Genomic DNA, 25,037 nt, shown 5'->3' on the forward strand with positions numbered 1-25,037 from the left:
TCAAGCTTATTCTCCAAACATATTTAAAAAAATTAAGGAGGACTTAAAGAGGTGATGGCTATAAAAAGACAATACTTGTGGAGCCCCTAACCTGCCAGTTTGTAGGCAGTAGTCATCAAGTCACAAAAATATGGAAATAGCTATGGCTTGGAGCATGAAAATCAACATATGTAGTCATCATGTATTTTTTTGGAAGAGAGGCGAAACAACCTCTGTCACTTTTGCCGTGCAACGGAACCCGCTTTCTCTTTTAGGGATCACCCTGCCACTTCCCATTAGCATTAGCAGCACTCTGAATTGCAAAATCTTCAGATGAACGTGCCTTGTCCTGTCATTTCCCCCACAGGCTGTCTAGCAATGATAATCCACTAAAGGACTGTTTCATCCAAGTGGCAGTGTCCGAGTCAAATGCTGGCAACAGGCAGGGAAACCCAAACCTGTTGAGGCAGACGTCTGCCGAGACGGGAGGAATCGGAGCGACGGCCCTTAAGAGGGCGAGGCGGGGGACATACTTTGCGCCAGCAGAATAAGTCCATGGGCTGCACCCGTGATGGGAGACCGAGACCACGATCATGATGGCTGGAAGTTTGTGGGCCGCGATGCCGATGCTGGCCAAAGCAGGCCTGGGGCTGCGCTCTTTGGAGGAGTGCCTTTTCAGATTAGTCGTGCGGCTACTGTAGTTGATGCTCAACCTGGACGGACAGGCCTGCCAGGCAGAAACTGCTCAGGCAGATGATGCTAGGGAGGACAAAAATTATCCACCGCAAGACTAAGAAGACAGATGACACCCAGCAGGAACAGCAAGCCAAATCTGCAGAATCCACAATGCAGCTGGCTAGCCCGAGGCTACCTGCCTCTCTGAAGTGGAACAGACATCACTGACGAGCTGTCAAATTAGATCACCAGCCTGGAAATACTGAAAGAGATTTAGTTCTTCCAACAGAGAAGGGGAAGTTTAATAGATGAAAATCTTCCTGAAGGGGCCAAGGTAGCATGGGGAAAGGGGAATCCTTCAGATGCAGCAACAATGAAAAATTACTCACCTCGTGCCTGCCAGCAGACCAAGAGGTGGGATGCACGGCGCTCTGCAGCAGCCACAGTGGCTGTAGTCACTACCAGCATGGAAAATAAAGGCCACGCCTGCAGGAACATGCACGGAACAGCAACAAGTAACCCTTGCTACAGCACCCCCCACCCCCCCCACCCCCCAACAGATCTGTGATATCTTTATATATCGCCCTGGAGCTGGGCTCTGAAGTACTACAAATCTAGTATTTGAGACACGCAGCAGTGGGATACAAAGACACTGCCTGAATCCGAAAGCCCAGCACAGCAGAGGCGCACGACGGCATCTCCCCTCAAATGTCTTTTGCAATAAAATTCAAGCACAAAAAAGATGTGTGAAATACAATTCAACTTCAATAAATCCAGAACAAAACTTCGTATTACCAAGTGAGTAAGCATGTGCTCAGGTGTACGGTGAATATGAAACTTGGAATTTCCGTCAGGGACAGCAGCAGCACGATTCAATTATAGATGCAAAGAAGAAATACTGCTCTTAGGGGAAAATATTAGATGTATTAATCCATTAAGCAGCTGCATCATTGCAATTATACTTTGAAGTTAAAGACTGTGAAACACACCAAAGACTGAAAGAAGTGATAAAATTGAAAATTAAAAGGAAAAAAACCTCAAATAGGCCTACAGATCCCTCTTCCTAGCAAAAAAAAAACAAAAACAAGAGGTACAAAAAAATAATCACATACTAGGTTCTGTATACACATAGAACTATAAAATCAATTTATGGCCATACCAAGGCAAATCTACTTGGGAGAAAAATCACAATAACGTCTCCATTCCCAACTTCAGGATTCACGGAGCAGACAAACCATACATCACCTGCAGAGATGCAAACAGAAGATGCTAGCAGACCAGAAAGAATACAAACCAGACTTCTGAATTGAAGAGCTTATGCTGGATTTCTTGATAATGATTTTAGTTGTATCTATTCCTTTATTTTCACCTCTTTCAGCTAATCTCTTTTTAGGTACTTTATCCTCATCTGTTCCAAACCCACAGCACTGAGGAGCAGAGTTTTGATCATCTCTTGCTTTTTAATCAAGAGAAGAATAGATGCCCAAGTCCTACAGCTCTCTTCATAGGTCACGTTACTTGTATGTATTTTATTTCATGGCCAAAACCATGTTAACACTTCTAAATCATATCTTCATATATTTTAGATAATATAAGATGTCTTCAATTGCAAAGTACTCATGTCCATCTTAAACCTTAGTCTCAGCTGCTTGATAATAACTCAGGATACACACCCACGCTGAAGTCTAAATTATTCTTCCATCAGCTATAATTATCATTTAAATAAACGTGTGTACGTTTGTGTGAGAGAAAGAAAGCAAAAGTTGAAGAATTAGTTAATCAAGATACTCCACTAAGCTAGGACACCTATTGGGCAGTTCAAGAAGTACCTTACAAAAATTAAGTCCCTCTCCAGGCCTGTGTTTTTCAAAAGATTCAGATAGTAGCAAGAAATTCCTGGGAGAAAGGCTGCTTTAGTCTAAAAATACTTAAGAGCGTGGGGTAGCTATAAAGAAGGATTAGAAGATAAAAAAAAATGATGAAAAGGATGTGAAAACAGACCCTCTTACAGGCAAGCAGTTAAGATGCTACCCAGGAGACTTCACTGTCCAAATGTTACACATCCTGCCCAAACAATCTCTGGCAATTCAATAGTTGCAAACCTTGAAAGCAAGCACAGTGTGGCAGTGAAGAAAGGTAACAAACACAAGGTGCTTGATGGGACTGTGTCAACTGTTAACCAGAACTGATATTTCCTAACTTGTTTTCTGTGTGGAAAACTGGGATGCCAACCTAGTAGGTGAATCACTGACGATACAAAAAGAATTCGACAAAAAAACATGTTATAAATTTAAGGTATCATTAAAAAAATTATACAGTTTTGCTGCTGAAAAGCTTACATTTCAGTTCCATCAAAATGGTCAGATTTTCTTTGTACCTAGGTCTAAACTGGAACTGTTTTTTCTTCTTCAGTGTAACACAGCTCAAATTTCTCATTCCTACTCACTCTTCTCTAATCCTATATCAAACGTAGATTTTTTCTATAAATTGCTGTTGCCCAGTTGTCTCAGTGCCCCTAGAGACTTCCGAAGTCAAACTGAACTCTCATTTGAAAATTAAGTCACATATGAAAAGACTACTAAAAATAATCAGCACATTTCCGACATACCCAATGCAACAGTTGAACATCAGTTTCAACCTGGCTTCTCTGCAAGCACTGGTCATCTCAGCATCAAGGGGAAAAAGACAAATCTAAGTGGTAAGTGTAACATTTCACTGAACACTTAAAATTATCATATTTATTTCACTGTTGAATTCTTCAGTTGCTGAAAGGTTGTCATGTAGCACTATCTCACCATATGGCAACAACCTCAAGTCCTAGAGGCACATACTTAAAAGACCATAACATGTCAGGCCCCTTGAATAAATTAGATAGAACAATTATGCAAAATAATACTGCAATGAGATACATTAACAAATGAGTGTGTCACCATTCATGAAATGCTGTGAAAATAAATTCCACACATCACGGTGGTCATCATCATCATCAAACTGTGAAGCAACAAAAGTAAAACAACATCACAGTATTTACTGTGCCCTTCAGCAACTGAGATTTTAAGAAGGAAGAAGGGGGTTGCAAGGGAGAAAAGTCACTTTTACTGATGTTCAGTGAAAATATAATAAAATATTACAGAAAGACAAGTGGCAGTAGCGTTAAGAACAGCAGAACATTTACCCATGCACTCTATACAGACAATCAATGTTAACTCGAGAGCTCACGTACATCTCATCTGTAAATAATATGAAGTATCATCGTAAAAAAATGTACCTCGTACAATCTCAGATAGACCAAGCTACATTTTTATGGGGTTTTTTTAGATTTTTTTTTTTAACAGATTTAATTGTCCTTGATGATCAAAAGACATTAGACAGAAAGGGGGATAGGGGAGGAAATCGATACCATCTGGTTTTCCCAGTCCTGTCTCTAAAGGCAGTGTCTCAATTCATCCTTCTTTGCTTTTTAACCCTCTACCCCCTTAAGTTTCTCCATACAGGGGAGAAAAAACTGAAATGCTCAAAGTTGTATATGATAATGACCAACTGCCTTTTAGATAGTATAGAGTTAAATTTTACTAATCCTTTTCTAAACATTTCAGCTGTCAGCTGATTTTTTTTTTTTTTAGCATTTCAGCAGCAAGTAATACTTCTGTTCTACACCAGAGAAAATAAAACTGGCACAAGAGGCTAGGGGATACTGCAGCAGTAGCATGTAGCCACCTTGAGAAATCCCAACACTTAGAAACAGCGGCTGTTTGGGAAAAAAAAGAAAGACACTTTTTAGCATCATCCCTTCAAAACTTGTCTGAAAAGATAACAGTATTGTTTTCAGCAATATTTTTAGCTCTGGTTCCCTTTGAGTGTTCTTAGCTGTAACGTCATCTGCTGTTCCCTTGGAAGAAGGCTTGCACGTACGCTTTACAAAGTTTGTATCATTCTCATTGCAATAGCATATATATAAACAAAATCTGCAAGACTAATGTGAAACTTCCCCAAACCCTGACCAAATGCACTGATGATTCCCGCTCACGCTCCCCTTCAGAAACAGAAAATGGTTCGTTATAGCAGAATTAGTAGAAGTGCAGGTATTTTTCTAAGTCTCATCATCACTTGCTCCCAGCCATAAGTGGGGGAAAAAAGCAAACTTATATGTGTATTACTAGGTAACAAATGTTTGAATAAATCAGGAATTGAGAGTGCAAGTACTGACAGTAAAAACCTGAAGCCCTCAGGTAATCAAATATAAAGAAGTTTACAATGTACATTTGCACTAAAGCCTACTCCACCATTCTTGAACAGATCTCAAGATTTCAGTGAGATACTCATTACAAAGGCTTACTTCTGAATAGCAAGGAGCAAGAGTAATGTCACAGGAGAAATGGTAGAAGCCAAGAATTAAGACCCCTGGAAAACAAGAACTTTTTCAAAACAAAAAATCTTTCATTTTTAGCAATAGAAGACATTCCTAAAAGTAACACTGTGTGCCTGCAAACCCTCTGAGAAATTATGTATATACAGAAAACACCTATTAAAGAGCCTGGAATTATCCAAGTTAAGCTTACTCATGCCATATTCTTCTATCCATTTATGTGTTAGGATATATTTTAATTATTTCATTATCCTTATTTTTTTTCTTAAGGCCTTGTAACATTCAAACAGCTGCTGAAAATATCTACCTATGGTAGATAAGCAGCACACAAGTTAGGACAAAAAAATGTACAAATGAAGTCGCTTGCTGAACGCTGTTGTAGAAAGCAACAAAAGTTTATCAATTAAAGTATCAAAAATATTTTTGTAATTCCAGTTATTTTGAAACAAAGGTTAACTGAATTGTGCAGAAGGTAATTACCCAATTCAGATACATCCTTAGGGCATTATGTTAGGGCTTTTAAATTTGCTCAAGAGAAGAATGGAGGGACCACATTCTACAGTGAAACGACCCATCCAAGTGTCTTTGGTTTTAAAAACAAACTAAAACATGCTTTTGTTTTGCTTGCCAACTAGCTCATTGTTATTTTAATCCGAGTTATTTTCCGCCAGTTTTTGTTTGGGTTTTTTTTTTTTGGGGGGGTGGCTCAGCTTTTTTTTTTTTTTTAGGATCTCAAAGCTTGCATTTGGGAGTTGTGTGAATACTGTCTGAAAGGAGAGATATGCAAAATCTTGAAAAACACTAGCATTATTACCCAGTTTGAAAGAAACTTCTAGAATTAAAAGTCCATATAACTAAAAATGAAGTAGCAAGTGAACTAACCTTTAAAAATGTTCATTTTCTTTAGTGAAGAAAAACTAGAAAGTTCCACAGCCAAATTAAGACTACATTTCAAAATAATTTATTCAGTCACATAAATACTTTGTAACATTTGCATGTTCCCTTTTTCACATCCTTGGCACACAATATAGCTCTTAACTCTTACAAAACTAGTGTAAACATCCATGGAAAATAAAATGGAGAGAAAGCGGGACATAGATAAAAATTCAATAAATAGCAGGAGTGAATAATTGAAGGAAAATAAGTAAATCTTTCCTATAATTACACTTGAATATTTAATTGAAATAACTTTTCATTTTTAAAATATAGTGAATTAAAACTCAATTCCCATCTTTCTACCATTGCTGCATTTAATCAGATACATGATACAATTATTTAGTTAAGTTCAACTTCTTGAACGAACAATACCAATTCAATGCAATTCTATTATCTGAGGGATCAACAGTTTTGGTTCACATACAGAAGGTTACAAACCATTATTTTCAAGTTAGTGGTTTTGGACAGTATAACTTCTAAACTCCCTGACACCCTTCCAACCCGACATTAAGATTTTCCTTAATGAGCATTAGTGTATAATCTGTTCTTGATAAAGACGACATTAGACAGATGTTGTCGGACACCTGGATAATGTTGAATGTGATTGAACCAACGAGACACATTAAGGTACTTCTCCTTTTCTTGCACTGTGAGGTCCACCTGCATTGGGAAGAAATACAAGGCACCAGTAAGAAAAGGCAGTGCATTATCAATGTATTAACAAGTGGTAAGGCAAAATAAAAGTGGATAGTTTTTACAGCTGATTTCAACTCACAAACAGGCCAGCAGTATTCTCTCTTAATTTCACATATTAAAATTCACAGCCCCAACTATACATTTACTTTTAATTTACTCAAATGAACAGACCTGGAGTGTGGAATGTACACTTGTGTGATACAAGAGAGGGAAACAGGGCCTTAGCTTGCTTGACTTCAATGCATCTGTTCATGGGGTTAAGTATTGAGGGGTGCACGGAAGAGTTAGTCCCACAACATGCATAAGTCTTTCACATTAATCTAGCAGGCGGTCTTGCCTTACAGGAAAAGCAACTACTTTGTACTTCAAGTGTACTGTAAGTATAGGAGTAAGGTTTTTTTCAGACTGGATAGAAAAATTTGAGCAAGAGTCATACAATAGTTACTGAGCAACAGCATAGCTTAACACTTAACTGTTCAGACAGGCTAGCTCACATTAAGATAGCAATGGCATCAGTCAAGTTACAGCAAAACAAACTGGAAACCTGTCCAGACTTCACAAAGTACCATCACTTAGTCCTACAGTTTGAGGCTCTGCTGTTTACCAGAGTTCTCAAGTCAACAGCACATTCACTTGCTTATTTTAACCCACATCAAAAAGCTGTAAGATCAGTCAGGAAGAAGCCTCCAACTATCACGTAACCATTGCAACAGCTCCTTGCCACAGGAATCGGGGCTAAGATTAATGAAGTGCTTCAAGCCTACCTTTACTTTTATCAGAGGACTGGCTCAGGTAAAGTCATCTACAATTACAGATCTTAACTATTACCTTTCAAAGTCGTCTAAGTTCAAGTCGGCAACATCCCCAAATTTGCAGCAAAATCTTTTATTAGTTCAGAGTCTTTCAAGCCAGCTGTAGAAAAACTATTCCCATCCTGTATTACTGTTCCTTAAATAGCAATTTCAGGTCTCCTCATTCCCCTGTAATGAAGTTAAATTATTTCGAAACTGATAAGCTGTTTCCTCGCATTAACCTACTACAACTGAATTTCAAATGGGGTAGTCCTCAAAAGAGACTATAAAAACTGTATCTGAAACAAAACATGATTTTCACATCAACTACCCTAACTTACCTCACCCATACCTAAACCATTCAGTGCGGGATTCGCAACACTTCATTTTCAGTTAGCTAAGGCAGACATCAAGCTTCACTTAGTCAACCTTGACAACACTTGCAGTCAATGAAAAAGGGCACACCTGTAGAGGATAGCTTTAACAGACATCACTAGACAGACATGCCTAATATTTTTCATGTTTAGACTTCTAAAGCTAATCAAGGTTAATCCCCTCCTCAAAAGCTAAACAGATGGCATATGCCTTATGCCTTGTTCTGCAAATGCCAGATTTCATGGATAATGCAGGTTCCCTGCAACTTTCATCTTGGGCACAGGACAGCTGGAAACAAGTATGTTCCAACAAACTTTAAATCGCAAAAGCAGCTATACATACTCATTTACTCAGCTGTACGAGTGAAAAGCTGGTGTTTAAAACTAAGTTTTGTATTAAACTTTACCTCCTGACACACCAGCCCTTTATATTTTAAGGGCCACCTATAATGTCTGCTGCTTCTCCTTACTGTCCTCTCACACAGCCCAGCTCTTGGCTTAGAACTGGAAAGCTTTAAACATGTAGAGGTAGAAAAGAAGGTAAGGATATATATGCTACAAGAGGAACCACTGGAAAAATACCAAGGAAGAAGAATTTCAGGAAGTTGCAGAAAGGTATTCTAAACCAACACCACAGAGCATTAAAGCTCTGTTAAGAGGAACATTCAAACTGTGGCAACAAGCAAAAACCAGAGATCTCACAGCTGCTCCTAAACCCAAGTAGCTCTTCTTCCTACAGGACTCACTCACCAGAATACAAACATAGCACTGTCAACATACTTCCACAGCAACAATTTCAATTCTGAACCCCAGTTCAGGTAGTACATGAGTATCTGCTTCTCCTGCTGCTGGCATGGAAACAAACTATTCCTACAGCTGCATAGTCTGAAAGAAGTGCACAGACAGATCAATTAAAACACAGCCACTTACTAATTTTGCTGAGCTAGAAACCTAAGAGCTAATCAGCATTAGTCAAGAGGAAGAGAACAACACTGGTAAAGGGAAAAACTCCAGAATTTTTAAAGGCACTACAAGGTGGAAGTTATTAAAAGGTAACACTGAGTGCTTCACAAATTACCTGAGCTTCTCCAAGTACAGTATACTCAGGACAAAAGAAATCCATGCAGCGTCATTTAGGGAAAAATGCTTTTGATCACCTACAGTTTGTTGTAATTAGTGGTAATTGGAAGCTGGTGCTTGGTATGAAGATGTAGAACCATTTACAAAGCAACACAGAGCATGAAAAGAACATGTGTACTCTAAGGCTATCTAAAATTACTCAAAGAAAAGTAAGCGTATGCAGGTACTAAAAAATACCAAACACTCAAGTTCCTTGAGTGTTGTACATAAAGTTATAATTACAATACCCTTTTTCAAAGTCTTTAATGGATAAGCAATTTCTTATGAAAATGCTGAACTAAACTTCAGATTTCGCAGCAGATACAGTATCTTCTTCCCATAATTTTATACTGAGAAATCTCAATCTTCACATTTCTTTGATGTAAATAAAAAATAAAGTCTGGAAAACTAGTTCTCCATTCTGTCAGAGCAGTGAAAAAATATCTGAAGGGCAAAACCAGACAGCTACTCTAATAACAACCCCCTTTTTGTACTCTAGGCATAACACACAAGATACTTCTACTTATTTACATAATGTACCCTATCAGTGAAATACATTAAAAAGCACTTTGTGGCATGCTCTACTTTTCACTTGTAACATAACTCTTAGGTTAATTGTTTAGAGATCACTTCCATGGCATTTTTTACAACATTTTGTTAGATGGGTATTTTCTGTTCTCTCTCATTAAATTAGATAATTCCCCCAAGTTAAGAAAGGCTGCTGTTCTGCTGTTACAATAATTATTTGCTATTAAAGCAATTATTTTAATAGCAAAGAAGCAGGCACTCAATTTGACAGGCTTTTTTTTTTTTTCAAAAAAAAAAAGAAGTCTTATTCTTCACCATAAAACTCACAAAGGGTAACCAGGGTGGTCACCATACAATGCAACCAGAAGAGTTTCTAGAAGGGCTATAAATACACAAGCTTTAATTATATTTGCTTTCAGTAGTGCTGTGGATGCAGGCATAAATTCCCATTCCCACACCCTGCATGTGCATGGGAAGTCTAAAAACCTGCCTGCACCTAAAGTTCTTCGGCATCAAGGAAAGGATAAGATAACTCACTTTTTAAATTTAGCCTTTAGATATGAGGGAAAGGGAAAACACAAAAACAGCTGAATGGTGTATTTAACAAAATAATGAACTTTCACACAGTTTTGACTAATTTTATGCTGTTAAAGTAACATGCTTAAAATTAAATCTTTTCTTAAACTGAATTAGAAAAAACAGTATAAAATACCATTTCTAGCATTCTTTAGAAGGAAAGACTGTTATCCCAGTACTAAGGTAAGCACCATATCAATATTAACAAAAATTCATCAATGCTCATTATGGAAAAAATTAACTGGAAAATAAACTATTGCAGTCTAATTATTATTCAGTATCGGTAGCTCTGACAAGATAAGAGCAAACTTACTTTGTTTTATACTTGACATGACCTGAGAATTTTGACTGGGGCTTCTTCAATTTGCAGATAGAGATTTCACCCAGCAGTTATTTTCTAGACCTTATTAAAGAAATTTTCAAGTCAAACAAAGATTGGAGACCTACTTTTGTTCTGACAAATTTTTCAAGTCTAAACCCAGATCGATCTTTGTACTGACGATTTCTCTTAAAGAGAACTGGACTCAGGGTGTTTGAAAATACTTAATAAAAAAATAGGGATTTTTTTTTACTTTAAATAAATAAATAAAAAAAAATATGAAAGCAAGCTCATTACCACAGGGGGAATGTAATGCTTACAGATTGCATGAGCTATCCTCAAGCAATGCTTCCGAATTCATGTTTTCTCTGCAATCTATGCTTTAACCCAGTAAAACTTCATTGTTCATCGTATTTATCCACATACGTATTTATCCACATACGTATTTAAGTAAAAGTGTCTAAAGACAATACAATTGGGTTGGGTCCAAAAGGATTGGGTGGTCTTGAAAACCCTTCCAATGAAGTGTGCAGCAGAAGATTTTTAAAGTTTTAATAATACTTGACTCGTTTGGGATGATCATGGCATGTCGGTAATATTTACAGTATCTTATTACCAATGTCTGTTAGAATGTAGTTGTCAAGTCTATGAAAGCAGATTAATCCTGAAGGTCATTATCAGTAACGTTTTCATATCAATTTTCTAGACAGCTTGATGGACAGCAAGAACTGCGGATCTCCACCACCACCCCCATGCCTCCCATTACCACCTCCTCTCTTGAAGGACTATAGGAAACATGTATTGATATTTTCTAAAAGGCTTAGCTGAAACAGTGGTAAATATGACCAACTGCTTCCCTGGACCTCATCACATCAAGAGATACAGCAGTTTCCTACCACACTAAAGCTTAGGGTGGAGAAGCAGCTCTGGGCATACTTGCTTCTCATTACAGGGCAGGGGGTGGGAATAAAAAAAAAAATAAAAAAAATATCACAGAATTCTACGGTTCAAGATCTTACCCCTATAGTTAAGTACTAATATTAACCAATTCTGAAAGCTTCAGAATACATGCTATTCCTAGCTAGTAGCCTCTAGATTTTCCTCTTTGTTTAGGATAGCCACCCCATTATATATACCCTTCTGATTCAGAAAATTATCTTCCATGAAATCAAACATTCCAGAAACAGATGCTGTAATATAAACTTGTCCCAAGTAGTGTCTGGATGGTTACAGGCACCCAGGAGCACCAAGTCATTTGTTTTTACCATCTGTTCCATTTCCCAAAGCAATAACTTGTATCTTTTCTTCTTGATTAGGTGGTCTACTCCAGAGCAAACTAAATTTAAAATATGCTTTATTTTCCCCTGCCTAAGTCTTTTTTTTTTTAAAAAAAAGTCTCCTTTGAACTCGTACTCTTACAGCATATACAGTCATATATTTAGAAATTACTTAAATGTTTTTCTATGTCTACATATGATATGTGAAAGGCAACCCATTCTGACACTCTAGTCAACACACCTTTCCTACTAAAGGTGTTTTACAAGGCAAATAAGATTTAACAGAATTAATTCTAAGTGACTCACTCCAACATGTTTTCAAAAACCTTCAGAAATGAAGCTTCCCTTCCCTCTCCTCTGCTTGACACACTCTCATTTGAACTTTTACTCCTGGACAGTGAAGATCCATATAAGTTCTTCCTCATTTCCGATAGTATTTCATTATTTTATCTCCCCCCCTTCCCTGCCCCAGCCTCTGTTCTGAAGCATAGCATTCTTGCACACTTCTCCCAGAGACCTTCTTTTAAATGTACTAAGTAACCATTCACCCAGTTGGTTAAATTCATGTTTGCCAGAGGCATCTTTTTCTGATTATCTCCCCCCCTTTCCTAATGTGAAACTGACTGCTTTTATCTTTTCCCAAGAATTTAGCAGACCTTTTTGTGCAAGTCCTTTGTTTTTTTTCCAGGAGCACCCACTGCAGAGAAGGATAGCTCATTTACAATCACATTCCGGCCACCAAAATACAAGTAACTTCTACTGCTTCATCTTTAAACTACCACTTGGGGTTCAGAATTGAGGTGCAACGATTTATAAGCACTTCATAGTAAACCCTGAATTGACTACAAAGAATCTCAACATCTCAATTCTGTACAAAATCTTGGAGGTTTGGGTTTTTTCTTGTTGTTTTTTTTTCCTCCTACACACCAACTCCCCATGCCATTTTCATATACTGTATATTATCAAGTCTTAACATTAAGTCTTGAAACACAAGAGACATTTTGTTATGGCTCACACTTTTACAGGCATTCATCCTTCAAGAGCTTAATTTATGTACATTTTTCATTGCACCAGCAGTATTTCTCCAATACTAACATGGTTAGTACTTCCAGTTCCGACACATCCTTGCAGTTTGATTCATCTATTTCCCCATGTAGTTCTGTAAGCCAGTCATGTTTCAGCCTTTAACAGATTGACTCCTCATACCCAGAAACACAGGGATAGCTATTGCCCTTGTTACATTACATAAGAGGAAAGTAAAGCACTCTGGACACTACAGACAATACACTTACTTTGACAGATTCATAGCTAAATATTAAAAAGAGTAAAAAAAATGAACACAAAATCTTGTTTTTAAGTTCTTGTAAGAAACCTCTCAATTTCTGTCCAGTAATTGTCACTGATCAATTCAGCAAGTCAACTTCAACAATAAACTGCCCTTTAGGTAAACAATTATGATATCTGTATTTATAAAAATAATGCAAATAACACTTACCATGACATGATGCAGTCCATAGTACATCAAAATGTCTGCTAAGGTAAAAATGTTTCCTGCAAGGTAGACTTTATCTTCAAGGTGTAAATTAAGATCCTAAAAAGGAAAAAGTCATTATACTGCTGTAGTACTGACTTTGTAAGACAAAATATTAAGGCAATTGTTAAAAGTAATAGAAAACTACCTCTGAAGACCATGCATATAATATAAATGCCCGCTTTAATTTTTCACAACTGAACAAAGGAGAAAGACATTAAAAGAAAAGAATCCAAAAAAAGTGTCAAGATAACTGAAGTATCATAATTCTTTGACAGCAAAAATTCAATAGAATTTAAATGTTGGTCTCCAAACAAATGCATAATTTTTCATAATTCCCCCACTTACATCACTCAAGTTTTTGTAAATACAACTGAGATTTATTTTACATATTAAGCTAACTCCACAGAAATACTTGCAAATCTGTCTTTTCCTGACTTCAGATTACTGGAATTCTAAAATGCAGGAGTTGTGCATCTTTTGTCATTAGTGCATATGACTCAGAAGCACTGCTGTTACACATTTAACATTTGGTAAGTGGAAAATATAGTCCTATGATCAAAGGAGAGCATTTTGCTCTTTCAGCAGCAGCTTCTCCTCCCCTCCAGGACTCACTCAATGCAAAAGTTCTGGAAACTTTCAGTTCAGCAAAGTTCTGGAACTGCAATGTGAGAGAACCAGGGAAACACAAAGGGATATTGGGGTGGGAGACAAACAACGTGTTTCAAGCTCAGTGCCAGAAACTTAATACCCATCAGCTGGTATCATTTTACAACTGCTTTTATTAATGTTGAAATCACTGCTAGCAATTCTTAATAACAGATACTGTCAATTCAGTTGCTATCTAAATACATATGACGAGAGCACTGCTTCAGCATTTTAAGATCATCCCTCTCTCAACAATTCCGTATCAGAAGCTATACGGGTGGATAGTAGAAGTTTTCATTTAGATTCAGTGAATAAATATTTCAAATCTGTATTACTGGAAGAGTTTTTCATGGCTTTTTGTAGGCAGTCATTCTCTGCCAGAAAACAGGATGCCAACATTCTCACCATCACTCATGTGTATCACTTCTGAGATCACAGGCATCACACAGCGGCTCTACCTCTTTACCTCTTCTTCCTTTTCTCCACATCTTACCTACCTCTCACCCTGTTTACGCATCCTTCTGCCCCATTTCCCTCAAAGAAATAAATGTAACAGCAAATGAAATTATCTACTTTAATCCTGATGCTAGCATAAGCAAGCCTTAGTTTTATAGTATTATTTTCAGAAATGTAGGAAAAGTTTCCTAGCTTTTCCCTGGATTTGGAAACTCTCCTTGTTATTATTCCTCTGCTGGCTGAAAAAACTTGTAGTAAATGCACACCTTTTTCCTGAAGGCACCCACTCTCCCTGTCCCAGAAAGAGAATGAAAAAGCTTAAACATAACTAACATTTCAAATTTCCCTGAAATAGTTTTTCAGTATAGATTACAGCATGTTCCATTTTAAGACAACCTTTCATTTTAAGAAGCAGTCTAGGGCAAGGAGAAGAGGGCTAATAATTAGCAAACAATCTAAAAATTACATTTAGCCTTAAGCATATTGTAGGTTTTGTGGTTCCATAATTTTACCAACATGGAGATATCCTACAGAGCATATGTAAAAAAACCCAAAACAGAAAACTAAAATGCTGAGACTTTAAAACATCTGACCTTGCATTTGCATTTGACAAGTTTGACTCCATTATGCCACCTTACTATCTCTTTGATAACTTCTTCATGACAGGACTCTGGTCCTTCTGTAATATTTAAACATCCTCATGTCTACTTTGATTTCTTTTATTAGAGCAAATCAGGGAAAAATATTAACCCCTGCATAGTTAAAATTCTGTAAGGTCATCTGCCCCTGGCTATGTAGCTTCTTTTCTTTAGACTGGTTTACTGCTTTGGTCATGTTAGTTAGCGCTCAAATTACTTTAAACATGTAACTACAGTTCTGCAGAATTTCAAACACACAACACAAAGGCAAATGCAATGTTAAGAAAAAGCTTGCAGGAAGATTTGTCTACTAAAAAAAAAATCAAACTCAACTATTCTGACACAGGTTCTCTGACCAGTATTTTTAGTTTTGATTAACCAGAAATTCAACATGTATTATAATGAGAAGTAACACCACTGAAATTATATTACCCCCCTCTCTCACCCCTTTTCTTCTTTATCTAGGCTATGGAATCAGGATTTTGTAAATTAGAAAGCTCATTATGTCTCAAGGTAAAATTAACACAGTTATTTCCCTGCTCAAAATTTTGGATTTCTGCATCAAAGAAGTTATGGCATGCTAATTCCCAAGTTTTATACTGTGCATGTATACTCAAAATATTCATCAATAAAAAAATCCTAAAACTTTAAAGGCAGGGTAAGCCATTACAGCATGAATAATTATTTATTCTGGTTCATCAAGTTTTATGAAGTCAGCTAACTGAGCAAATGGAATTTGACAAAAATGGTTTAGTCTTGGATAAATTAGCATTAGTTTACAATTGTTTTTGAACATGTACTTTCCTTCCATAAAACAGACAGATAATCTGATTTCGTTCTGTATGTCAAGCTAATTCCAAAACACCACAGAAATTTTTTTTTTTCTCCTGTGCACTAGGCACATTTAGTTAATCCTGCCTCGTGGGTTATGCTTCCCATAAATGATTATATTATTGGCTAATAGCCAACTGTGATAAAATTCCTGAAAGTCAATCTTTAAGTGACCATAGTATTAAACTAAAATAGTGTTCCTGTCCTGGCGAGATTAATGAAAATTGGAATACAAAACTGTATTTGAATTTCTATTACATCCAAGAAATTCAGGTCTGTTAGCTGTCATTTGTATCATTGTCCTTCATGTACTGCATGTCACTACTTAAATTGATTATGCATATACAAACCCAGTATTAAATGACTGAAATAAGTCTTGGAAGTTGCTTGCAACTATATAAAGTTATTGTTGTAATCCTTTGGGAAACCTTTCTGAAATTTCAGACAGGTATTTAAGGCATAACTTCAGTCTGATGCGCTAATATGTGCTGAACAACTGCAGCAATTCCAATTCCACTTTTGGGTATGAGCGGGAAAGAGTAATGAGAAGAAGAGATGTTGCATTATTTATGGACTAACTGATGAATTTCCATTTGCTTGTTCTATGGCAAAATATCCAATTTACAGCCCATATCTAGAGTGACAGCTTAACACATCCTATCCACAGCACACTTCCGGCTACCCTACAGTATCACTTACTATCTTTTAAGTATGCAACCTAATTGTTTGTAATCCAATTCATCCGTTAAGGTGACTGAATCCCTTCCAGTCATTGCAAGTTGAAACAGCAGCTCAGGTAAGTAACAGTTGCTTCTTACAATGACTCAATAGCTTACACAATGGATCTAATCATAATCCAGTTTTGTGTTGGGTGTTTTGACCACAACAACACACTGCTGGTGTACGTACTTCCCTTACATCCTTTCATACCCTTTCAGTCAGCGATATTCTCGAGGTCATTTATGCCCTAAATGCCTTTATATGGCACCACACAAAGACAAAGAGCTGAGCACTCTCAAATGTCTCAGGAAAGCTTCTGACATTGCAGAACTCAAGAAAAGCAGAACTGCACTGTCAGGGCATAGCCCACATTTTTAATTCTCATGCAAAAAACTTTTTGAACTGGCAAACTATGAGCTAAACCTGGTCTGGAAAAGGAATTCATTAACATCTAATTAGACATTCGATGGCACAGGTGTTTCACAAAGGTTCTCAATTCCTTCCCAGAAGAGCTGAAAAGCTACTAGTTATCCAGCACAAGTACTCAAGTACAAGTAATTTCCAGATATTTTTTTTCTCTGCAGCTTGATTTATCACTAACCAAAGCAAGCAAAGGAAAACACTCTCATCCTGTGGAAAGGTAATGTAATGCATCAGATATTAGGTTATTATCCCTCTTGACAATCATCATTCCTACATATCTGCTGAAGAACAGTCCAGAGGTAATGCTCCCACTTTTGTCCAGAACAGGAGCGCAAATCAAAGTCAGACAAAAATCCAAGAGCACTTCCACTGGCCACTTCTGAACAGTATGGCATTTACCCTGAATGAACATAAAAAACCCTGGTTGAGGTGGTCCAACTACTTCATGATTGTTTTAATGTCAAGTAACAGATTAAGTCAACACATCAGTTAAGAACAATATGAGAACCTATTTTCCTAAGGCAAACAGAAGAACCTTCCTATTCAAATTAACAAACATTAAACCACTTATTTACTGACATTTTTCAGAACCACATCACCTAAGTTAATGGTTAAATAGAGGCAGCCTCAAGTTTATAGCAGAAGTGACTGAACTGTTTTTGGCACAGCTTATTATAAATCGTGGCTCTAGGCTGCAACTGTCCCAAGACTGCCATTGTGTATTCCAGACATGTTGTAAAACTACAACTTCAGACTTCCCTCCCCATTTTCGTTTTTCTTTTTTTCACCCGTACTCCCTTTTGACATAGTATACTTTAATGGTAGGCTGCCTCTTTCTGATTAATCATGGTGGCAAGAGAACAAATTAAAAAAAAAATCTTAATTGCTATACTATGAAATTATTAGTGCTGGAACAATTCCACAGCAGCCCTGTGTCAAAATAAATTCTTCTGCTAAGAAAAAAAAAATCCACAGCAAAATTTTAAAGTAGCAATATCTATTAGAATATAAAGGCAGAGATTCTCCTTCAAGTGACGACTGTTTCTCAGTAAGAAAATTTTGCTTTGCTTGGAAAACTTGATTTTACATATATAGACAGAAAATTAGCTTTTGGTTTTTATATGATAGAAGGGCAAGAAAGGTAAAAACTTAGGTTTTTTTCCTCATATGGTCTTCTCAGTTTGAGAGAACAAAAGGCATCACAATTTTTTATAAAAAAAGGACTGACATTTATCTAATACTTGCCATAAAGTATTATAACAAATACAACAAAAAACCAAGAGAGACCCCTGAGGGCCACCTAGTCATACCACCTGTTCAAAGTACAGCTAAACCTCAAGTTGAACCCTGATTAGTCAATGCCTCCTTTAATCATATTCTGAAAACCCAAGGGGTAAATAGTTTTCATGTGGTATCTGCAGAGTAACCCTGACTGTAAAGGGTCTGATACCATTTGCACACAGAAAAGACCAGAGAAGTTACAAAAAAAGCAATGTAAACAAAACTTGTGCTTAACCAATCAATGATATTCCATAGATACAATGAAATCAAGATAATTATATAATCAGAGGTGTGAAAGAAATGCTTCTTTAGGGCTTTCACCAAGTTGAACTTTGTTAAAGTGGGCAAGATACTCCAAGTCCTCAAGATCAAGGAAGCTGTGTTTGAAAAGCACAGAGTACTAACAAGCTTTTGCTTCACACTATTTTAAGATGTAAAATTTTCCTTGATTTTAAGCAACACAGCGTGTTAATTCTTGAACGCTGCTTCAGTTATCTTCAGTTCCTGCAATAGTTCTAGTTGACTTAGATTCACCACATCTAACAGAAGTCAAAAGTATTTAGACTCTGCTAGCCTCAAGTCAAGTCAACCTTCCAATACATTGCAGCTCACAAAGCTAATTCTAAATCCAGACTCACTAATAGCACTGGAGCATCGTGTGATTTCCATCTAAACCACCCTTCTGTTTCATACACGCCTAGTAAACACAGGCCTTAGCATTTACCATTACAAAGCAAGTTTTCTCTTCAAGCTCTGTTCCCAAAAGACTGCAAATATACTAATTACCAGTCACAAGTAGCAAGAAGGAAAATAAAGTAAGTTTTGCCATCTACCCCCTGCCATGTGGCTGCTTAAGTAACAGGGTGACCCTTGAGATTCTCTCTTCTGCTTCCAGCTGTTTAAGAGGAAGTAAGCTTTAGACTACAATTAAAGTTTAATACAGCAGACCAAAACCTCCATACAAAGTAGCTCGATATGAAGGGCAGATCTGCAGAGATTCCTTTACGATTTCACTTTTCACACACAATTCTGTCCAGTAACTCCTTTTGATATCAATACCAATTACTACAACATCAAGTAGGGCCTGTACTTCATAATTAAAACCCCAATGAGAATAGCTCTTAAAACAATCAGAGCAGTGTTATCTTGAAATACAACGCCCACTTGTTTATAACTGAGGGTTTATGAAGATGGTAAGAAACTGGTGTCTCTACATGGCTCATAAGAGACTAGTTGAATAATCTCCACGTTATAATCATGGCTCGTAAGAGACTAGTTGAATAATCTCCACGTTATAATCATGGCTCGTAAGAGACTAGTTGAATAATCTCCACGTTATAATCATGGCTCGTAAGAGACTAGTTGAATAATCTCCACGTTATAATCATGGCTCGTAAGAGACTAGTTGAATAATCTCCACGTTATAATCATGGCTCGTAAGAGACTAGTTGAATAATCTCTAAACTGTGCGGAACACCCTGGGTAGTTTTGCGTGTTTTGTGGTTGTAATGCAGTAAGAGCTCTGCTTCACATATTTTACAGTTTAAGCTGTCTTCCCTCCTGTTTCACATTGTTGGGGCATTTTTGTCAATAAAAGTGAAAAGCAGCAAGGAGAATAAAAGCCAGTACTTAAAGATACTGTCAAGTCTTCAGCATTTGCTCAGTGTTATTAATTGGTTGTTCATACATACATTAGCACTGCATGTGCTCCAAAACAAGTGGCAAGGTAATGAAGTACTCCTTACCTTCAGAATTATTCTAGTATCTTCTTTACTAGAGCCTCCATCTACTCGAGTCACTCTATATTCCAACCACTGCTGAACAACAGCTTTCTCTTCTGCAGTACCTCCAAGCAGTTGGTCTTTCTTAGCCTGTTTAACTAGGTGGGCAGCTATGGTCATTAATCCTGTCAGACCAGGACCATTGTTTGTCTGAAGAACAGGAACCTGGAAGAAAGAAAAGCGTAATACTAAACTCATTCAAAAAGCAGTCTCTATAGACTAGCTATTTTTTTATAGCCCCTCAAAAGAATCTTTAAAGCAATACATCAGAATATAGAAGTATTAACAAGCTAGTAATGGTAAAAGAAAGTACATTCTCTTTTTATTCTTTGGGTTAGTTGATTTTCAGTTCTTACAGAAATGTATTTAACACACACACATGGAGAAACCAAGGTACCTTTAGCTCCAATTAATCAAATTCTGCCAATATTAATAAGAAATAGTATAATTTGTTCTAACACTAGCAGAAATCTTATTAACTAACTTTTAAGTCCATCTCAGATTCAGAACTCTCACTTAAGGTTGTAGTCAGTAGCATCCCATTTCTCTCTGAGCAGACCAGTAGCCAGACTTACTGAAATGCTTATTCATACCTACTGTTCTATTCCAAAATGCTCTGACAGAATTTACTACAGGGGAGGACAACACAACACACCTCTAGCTTTAACCATGACTTTGTTAGTATCATTAGCACATGTTCAACCATGAGAAACGAAAAAGAATCACTAAATGTCATAAAGTGAATTAATTGAAACTCACTTCAACAGACTAAAGCCCATTCAGTCATTTATGACATAAAATGATAAAGAGAAACTGATTAAAATGCTTTTTTAAAAATATCTGACAACACAGGGGAGCCCTTCTATCTTCTGATTTAACATAAATTACAAATTGAAAGCTTACTATTAGTTTTGCAATTGTAGCAAGAATCTTTGACTACTATTAAATTTTTCTACTGAAGATGCAGTCAGAAAAACTAGACAAATCTAGTTACTTGATTTTTCAGACTTATGCTTTACAGTAATAGCATTAAAGTACCAGCTAGGTTGTTAAATAATAAAGGAAGGTTTTGGAACCAAAGAATGAATATACTGATATTTGGGACTTTTTTTACTGTTTACGACTAAAGTCGAGAAAAGCCCCATACAAAAACTTAAGGCGACTACATAGCTTCTTTTCTCAGTTGTCCTCCAAAAGGACCATGCAAAAGCCCTCACATGTTTGTGGCACTCTCAGCTTCATATTACATTTTGCATGCATCAAGTGCCTCTTAAACCACGAAACTTAGTGTTTCCACACGAACTTTAAAATGCCAAGACATCTACTTTAAAAGAGCAAAAGACTTAAGAGTAACAACTGTTCACTACAGACGCACTCCTGATATTAAAATCGAATCTTTTTTTCACATGATTTAACTACCCCAGCACAGACACAACTTGTACTGGCCCCAGGAAAACACAGGGAGAAGCGCAGTGTAGGAACAAGTACATTTTAAGCCCATATTCCTCCCAACGACACACGACAACCCTCCCATCGGCACAGGGAAGATGTTTCCAGAACCTACGAGCAGGTAGCGAGGCCCTACAGCCACAACTTACGGCGGGCGGTGAAGGAAAGGTTGGGGGGGGGGGGGGGGGGGGCGGGGGGAACGACCCCCACTCAAGGGGAAGCGCTGAAACGCTGAGCGTGCGGGGATGCGCAGCTGAGGCCAGCACTAAGCCCGCTCCGGAGCGGGGGGCCCGGGGGGCCCCAGCCACCGTGGCACCGGTGGCGGAGGAATCGCCGCGCCGGGCCAAGAAGGGAAGGGGCGAGGGAAGAAGCCGCCGGGGAAAGGGGCCAGTGGACACCCACCCGCCCGCTCGTCCCTCCGCGCCGCTGCCCGCTCCCGGCCCCCCCCCTCGCTCCCTTCACCTTCCGCTCCCCCTGGACGCCGTACTTGTTCCCTTTCGGCAGGCCCAGCAACTTCTCCAGCAAAGTCAACTCCTCCACGCCCGGCCCCAGCCGCGCAGCACCCGCCATCTTCAGCGGAGGATCACTTGGGAAAGGAAGGGCAGCTACAGCCGCAACCTCACAACAACGGCCAATCCCATTGGAAGACAGAACGACTGCACCGCCAAAGGAAGAGTCACTGCTATTGGCTTGAAGGGGCCGGCCAGCCAATCAGACGCTCGGCACAGCCAGCGCATGCGCCGAGCCAGGGTTTGCCTTGAAGTCCCTGGGGGCGGGAGAAAAGTTGCGGGTGAGGAAGGGCGCACGCGCAGCCTGGGCACACGCTCCTTGCCCACACGGTGGTTTGCGCATGCGGGCGCAGCGGGCGGGGCACGGGGCTCGGCCGCGCCCCTGGGTGGGGCTCGGTCGGGGGGCGGGGCGGCGGGGCGGGCGGTGACGGGGCGGCGGGGCGGGCGGTGACGGGGCGGCGGGGCGGGCGGTGACGGGGCGGCGGGGCGGGCGGTGACGGGGCGGCGGGGCGGGCGGTGACGGGGCGGCGGGGCGGGCGGTGACGGGGCGGCTTCTCGGCCCCAGCCCGGCAGGGAAAGGAGGAAACGCTCCCGCGGCGGCCCTGTCGCCGCTCCAGGGCCCGGCCACCGGCGGCGGGGCCTGAGCAGCCCCGCGGCTTCCCCGAGCAAGGGGCTGCCCGGACCGCGCCCGCCGGCCGGCCCTGCCGGAGCCGGTTGGTGCCGCGGGGGAGGCGGCCTCCCGTTCCGACGGGAATAAGGGCTGCGTCCCTCTCGGAAGCGGGGAGAGCCGCTGGGAGGCAGTTAACGGCAGGAGAGGCCTTCCCTGCGCTTGCTCGGTCGCTGGAGGCGGGCGGGGACGACCTGTCCCCCGTGTCCCCGCCCGCGGTGGCCCGGTCTGCCCGGCCCCTGGCGGCCGCCGCTGGGCTCCGCGGGTCGCTTCATGCAACCGCAGGGTGACACGGGGCGATGCCCTCTGGCATCGGGGGGCACCCTCTGGTTAGCTGGGCGGGCGCTCTCCGCCTTCCCCCGGGTTTCTCGGGAGCCTTGGCTGCTGGACTTGCACTGCTGATCTGTCCTTTTACCGGCCCTGCCCTCCTCCACCCCGCAGGCGTGGCACTTGTTGCCCAAGTGTGGCCACATTTAGCAGAGAAGCTGAAGTTTCAGAGCAAGTTACAGTTAACTAGAGATACTGTGGCTGGAAGGAAGGAAGATCACACAGAACCAAACCGCTAAATGCATCCATCGGGGGCATCAAAGGAAGAGGAGGATGAGAGGTTAAGAAAAGCATGTTAAGGACAGCAGTGAAGAGATAAAAAACACAAAATCTGAGCTGACCTTGAAATAGTCTGATCTAATTGCACGTTACTGTGTCTGAGATTTGTTAAAGACATGATGTAATCACCTTTCTAGGTATCTTCACTTTTTGAAGATACCCTGCTGCAGATGTCATACTTGTGTCTCATCATAAACGTTAGAAATTAAAACAATTTTAGACCGGCAAGTCTTGTTTGTGCAGAATACCAAAGTGCAGTTCTTGATGGAAGACTATTAAATACCAGACCAGCATTTCTACAAAAATTAAGGAGCTAGTCTTGTCCTACTACTGACAGTTTCAGAATACAGATTCAGGGCTATCACTGCGTTAGTTGCCTTAAATAAGATGATCCTGACAAATGGTTCTTCAGTGAAAGGCTTTATCTTAATACAAGATGACATTTAGATTTGTACCTTCTGTTGCAGAAAGCCTGAAATTGGCCACAGACCCTTTTTTTTTGAGTGGGGAGCAATTCTCAAATTGTGAGTGGATTTTTAAGCCTTTGCAGGAATTTATCCAATCTTTTATATTAACATCTGCAAAGCACTTCATTTAAAAAAATGTTCTGCCTTGAAAATTGCTGCTTGCAAAGTTTTTTTTTAATTCTTCAGCTCCTTTCCTGCAGCAATATTTTGAAATGCTAGTGTTCCAGCTGTGTTCCAGTGTGGTATCAATGCATGATCTAAAATTGTACAGAAAGCCTTCATTTTTCAGTGGGGAAATTGATAAAAAAGTTTTGCCATTTTTTTTAAAAACGACTTGATTGTTTTGTTATTGAAAGAGTTCACTTTTCACAGTTTATATTTTTATAATTTTTAAATGCTTTGGAACTTAGAAGGTGAGAGCAGTGTGAAATGTTAGTATCAATGCACTGAAATATCTGTCAGTTACAATAAAAAGGTTACACTTTCAGCCAGATGAAAAGCTAAAGGTTTGGTTGGGTTTTTTTACTTTCCTCCCACCTCAAAGTTTTAAAGACTTTGGAATGGGAGACTTTGTAAATTAGGTGGAGGAGATTAACTGTTTACAGTTGTGTAGCAGTTTTTCCTTCACCAAAGTGTTTAGCAATTTCTCCCTCTTTTTCTGTGCACAGTTCTTCCCTCGTTCCATTAGGTGGAGCTTTGCGATTAAGACTGCGGAAGAAACTTGCTTCAAAGTGCAAAATAATTCACCCCGGAATGGCTGGGGGAGGAGGCGAGCGAAGCCTACTTTGCTTAGAGGTATCGGTGTCCTGTACGCAAGCTCGATACACAAAAATCTGAATCAAGACCCTCACACACAAGGAAAATAACTTGAAAACTTGATTCTGTCAAATGGAGTGCTGCTCTAATCTGCTGTTATCATAGTCAAGTTTCAAATCTAAAATACCTTAGGTTATAAATTAAATGTCAAATATAATTAATTTGGCACTTGAAACATGAAGTGGATGGCTGTCCTTTAGAGGAAGCCTGACAGCTTTATGTATGTCACATTGGTATCTGTTAAAACGAGCTTTACATGCCAGACAATCCTTGTGTGAATCATATTGCTGTTGGCTGTACCAGAATTTTGTCAATGTAATAAGTCTCAGAACAGTTTTCTCCTTAATTGTCTGAAGCTTTTGCAAGACAATATAAATCAAGTGTCATCTGCCTCATCTGTGCAAAATAATAGTTTTATCATACATCAAATAAGCAATTTATTTCTTATTCCTTACTACAGAAGTTATTATTGAATATTTACATACAAATCTGTATTTTATACAAATGGAGACTTTTCTGCCCTGTGCCTTGGACCCACTGCAGTTACAATTTGTATCCAGTTTTCCTTCCACCCTAAA

At 39.2% G+C, this 25,037-nt stretch overlaps 1 protein-coding gene across 1 annotated transcript; it reads right to left on the minus strand.

Moving 5' to 3' along the window:
* Window positions 1-5,958: 5,958 nt before the first annotated feature.
* On the minus strand, window positions 5,959-22,017 carry EEF1E1 (eukaryotic translation elongation factor 1 epsilon 1). The gene is made up of 4 exons (XM_056332344.1): window positions 21,857-22,017; window positions 19,910-20,110; window positions 13,132-13,227; window positions 5,959-6,616 (listed from the first exon to the last, which is right to left on the minus strand). Exons 1-4 carry the CDS (start codon window positions 21,962-21,964, stop codon window positions 6,476-6,478), a joined length of 546 nt encoding a protein of 181 aa, XP_056188319.1. The 5' UTR covers window positions 21,965-22,017; the 3' UTR covers window positions 5,959-6,475.
* Window positions 22,018-25,037: the final 3,020 nt, after the last annotated feature.

This window comes from Falco biarmicus, chromosome 3, assembly GCF_023638135.1.
Source record: "Falco biarmicus isolate bFalBia1 chromosome 3, bFalBia1.pri, whole genome shotgun sequence".
Classification (NCBI taxonomy): Eukaryota; Metazoa; Chordata; class Aves; order Falconiformes; family Falconidae; genus Falco; species Falco biarmicus.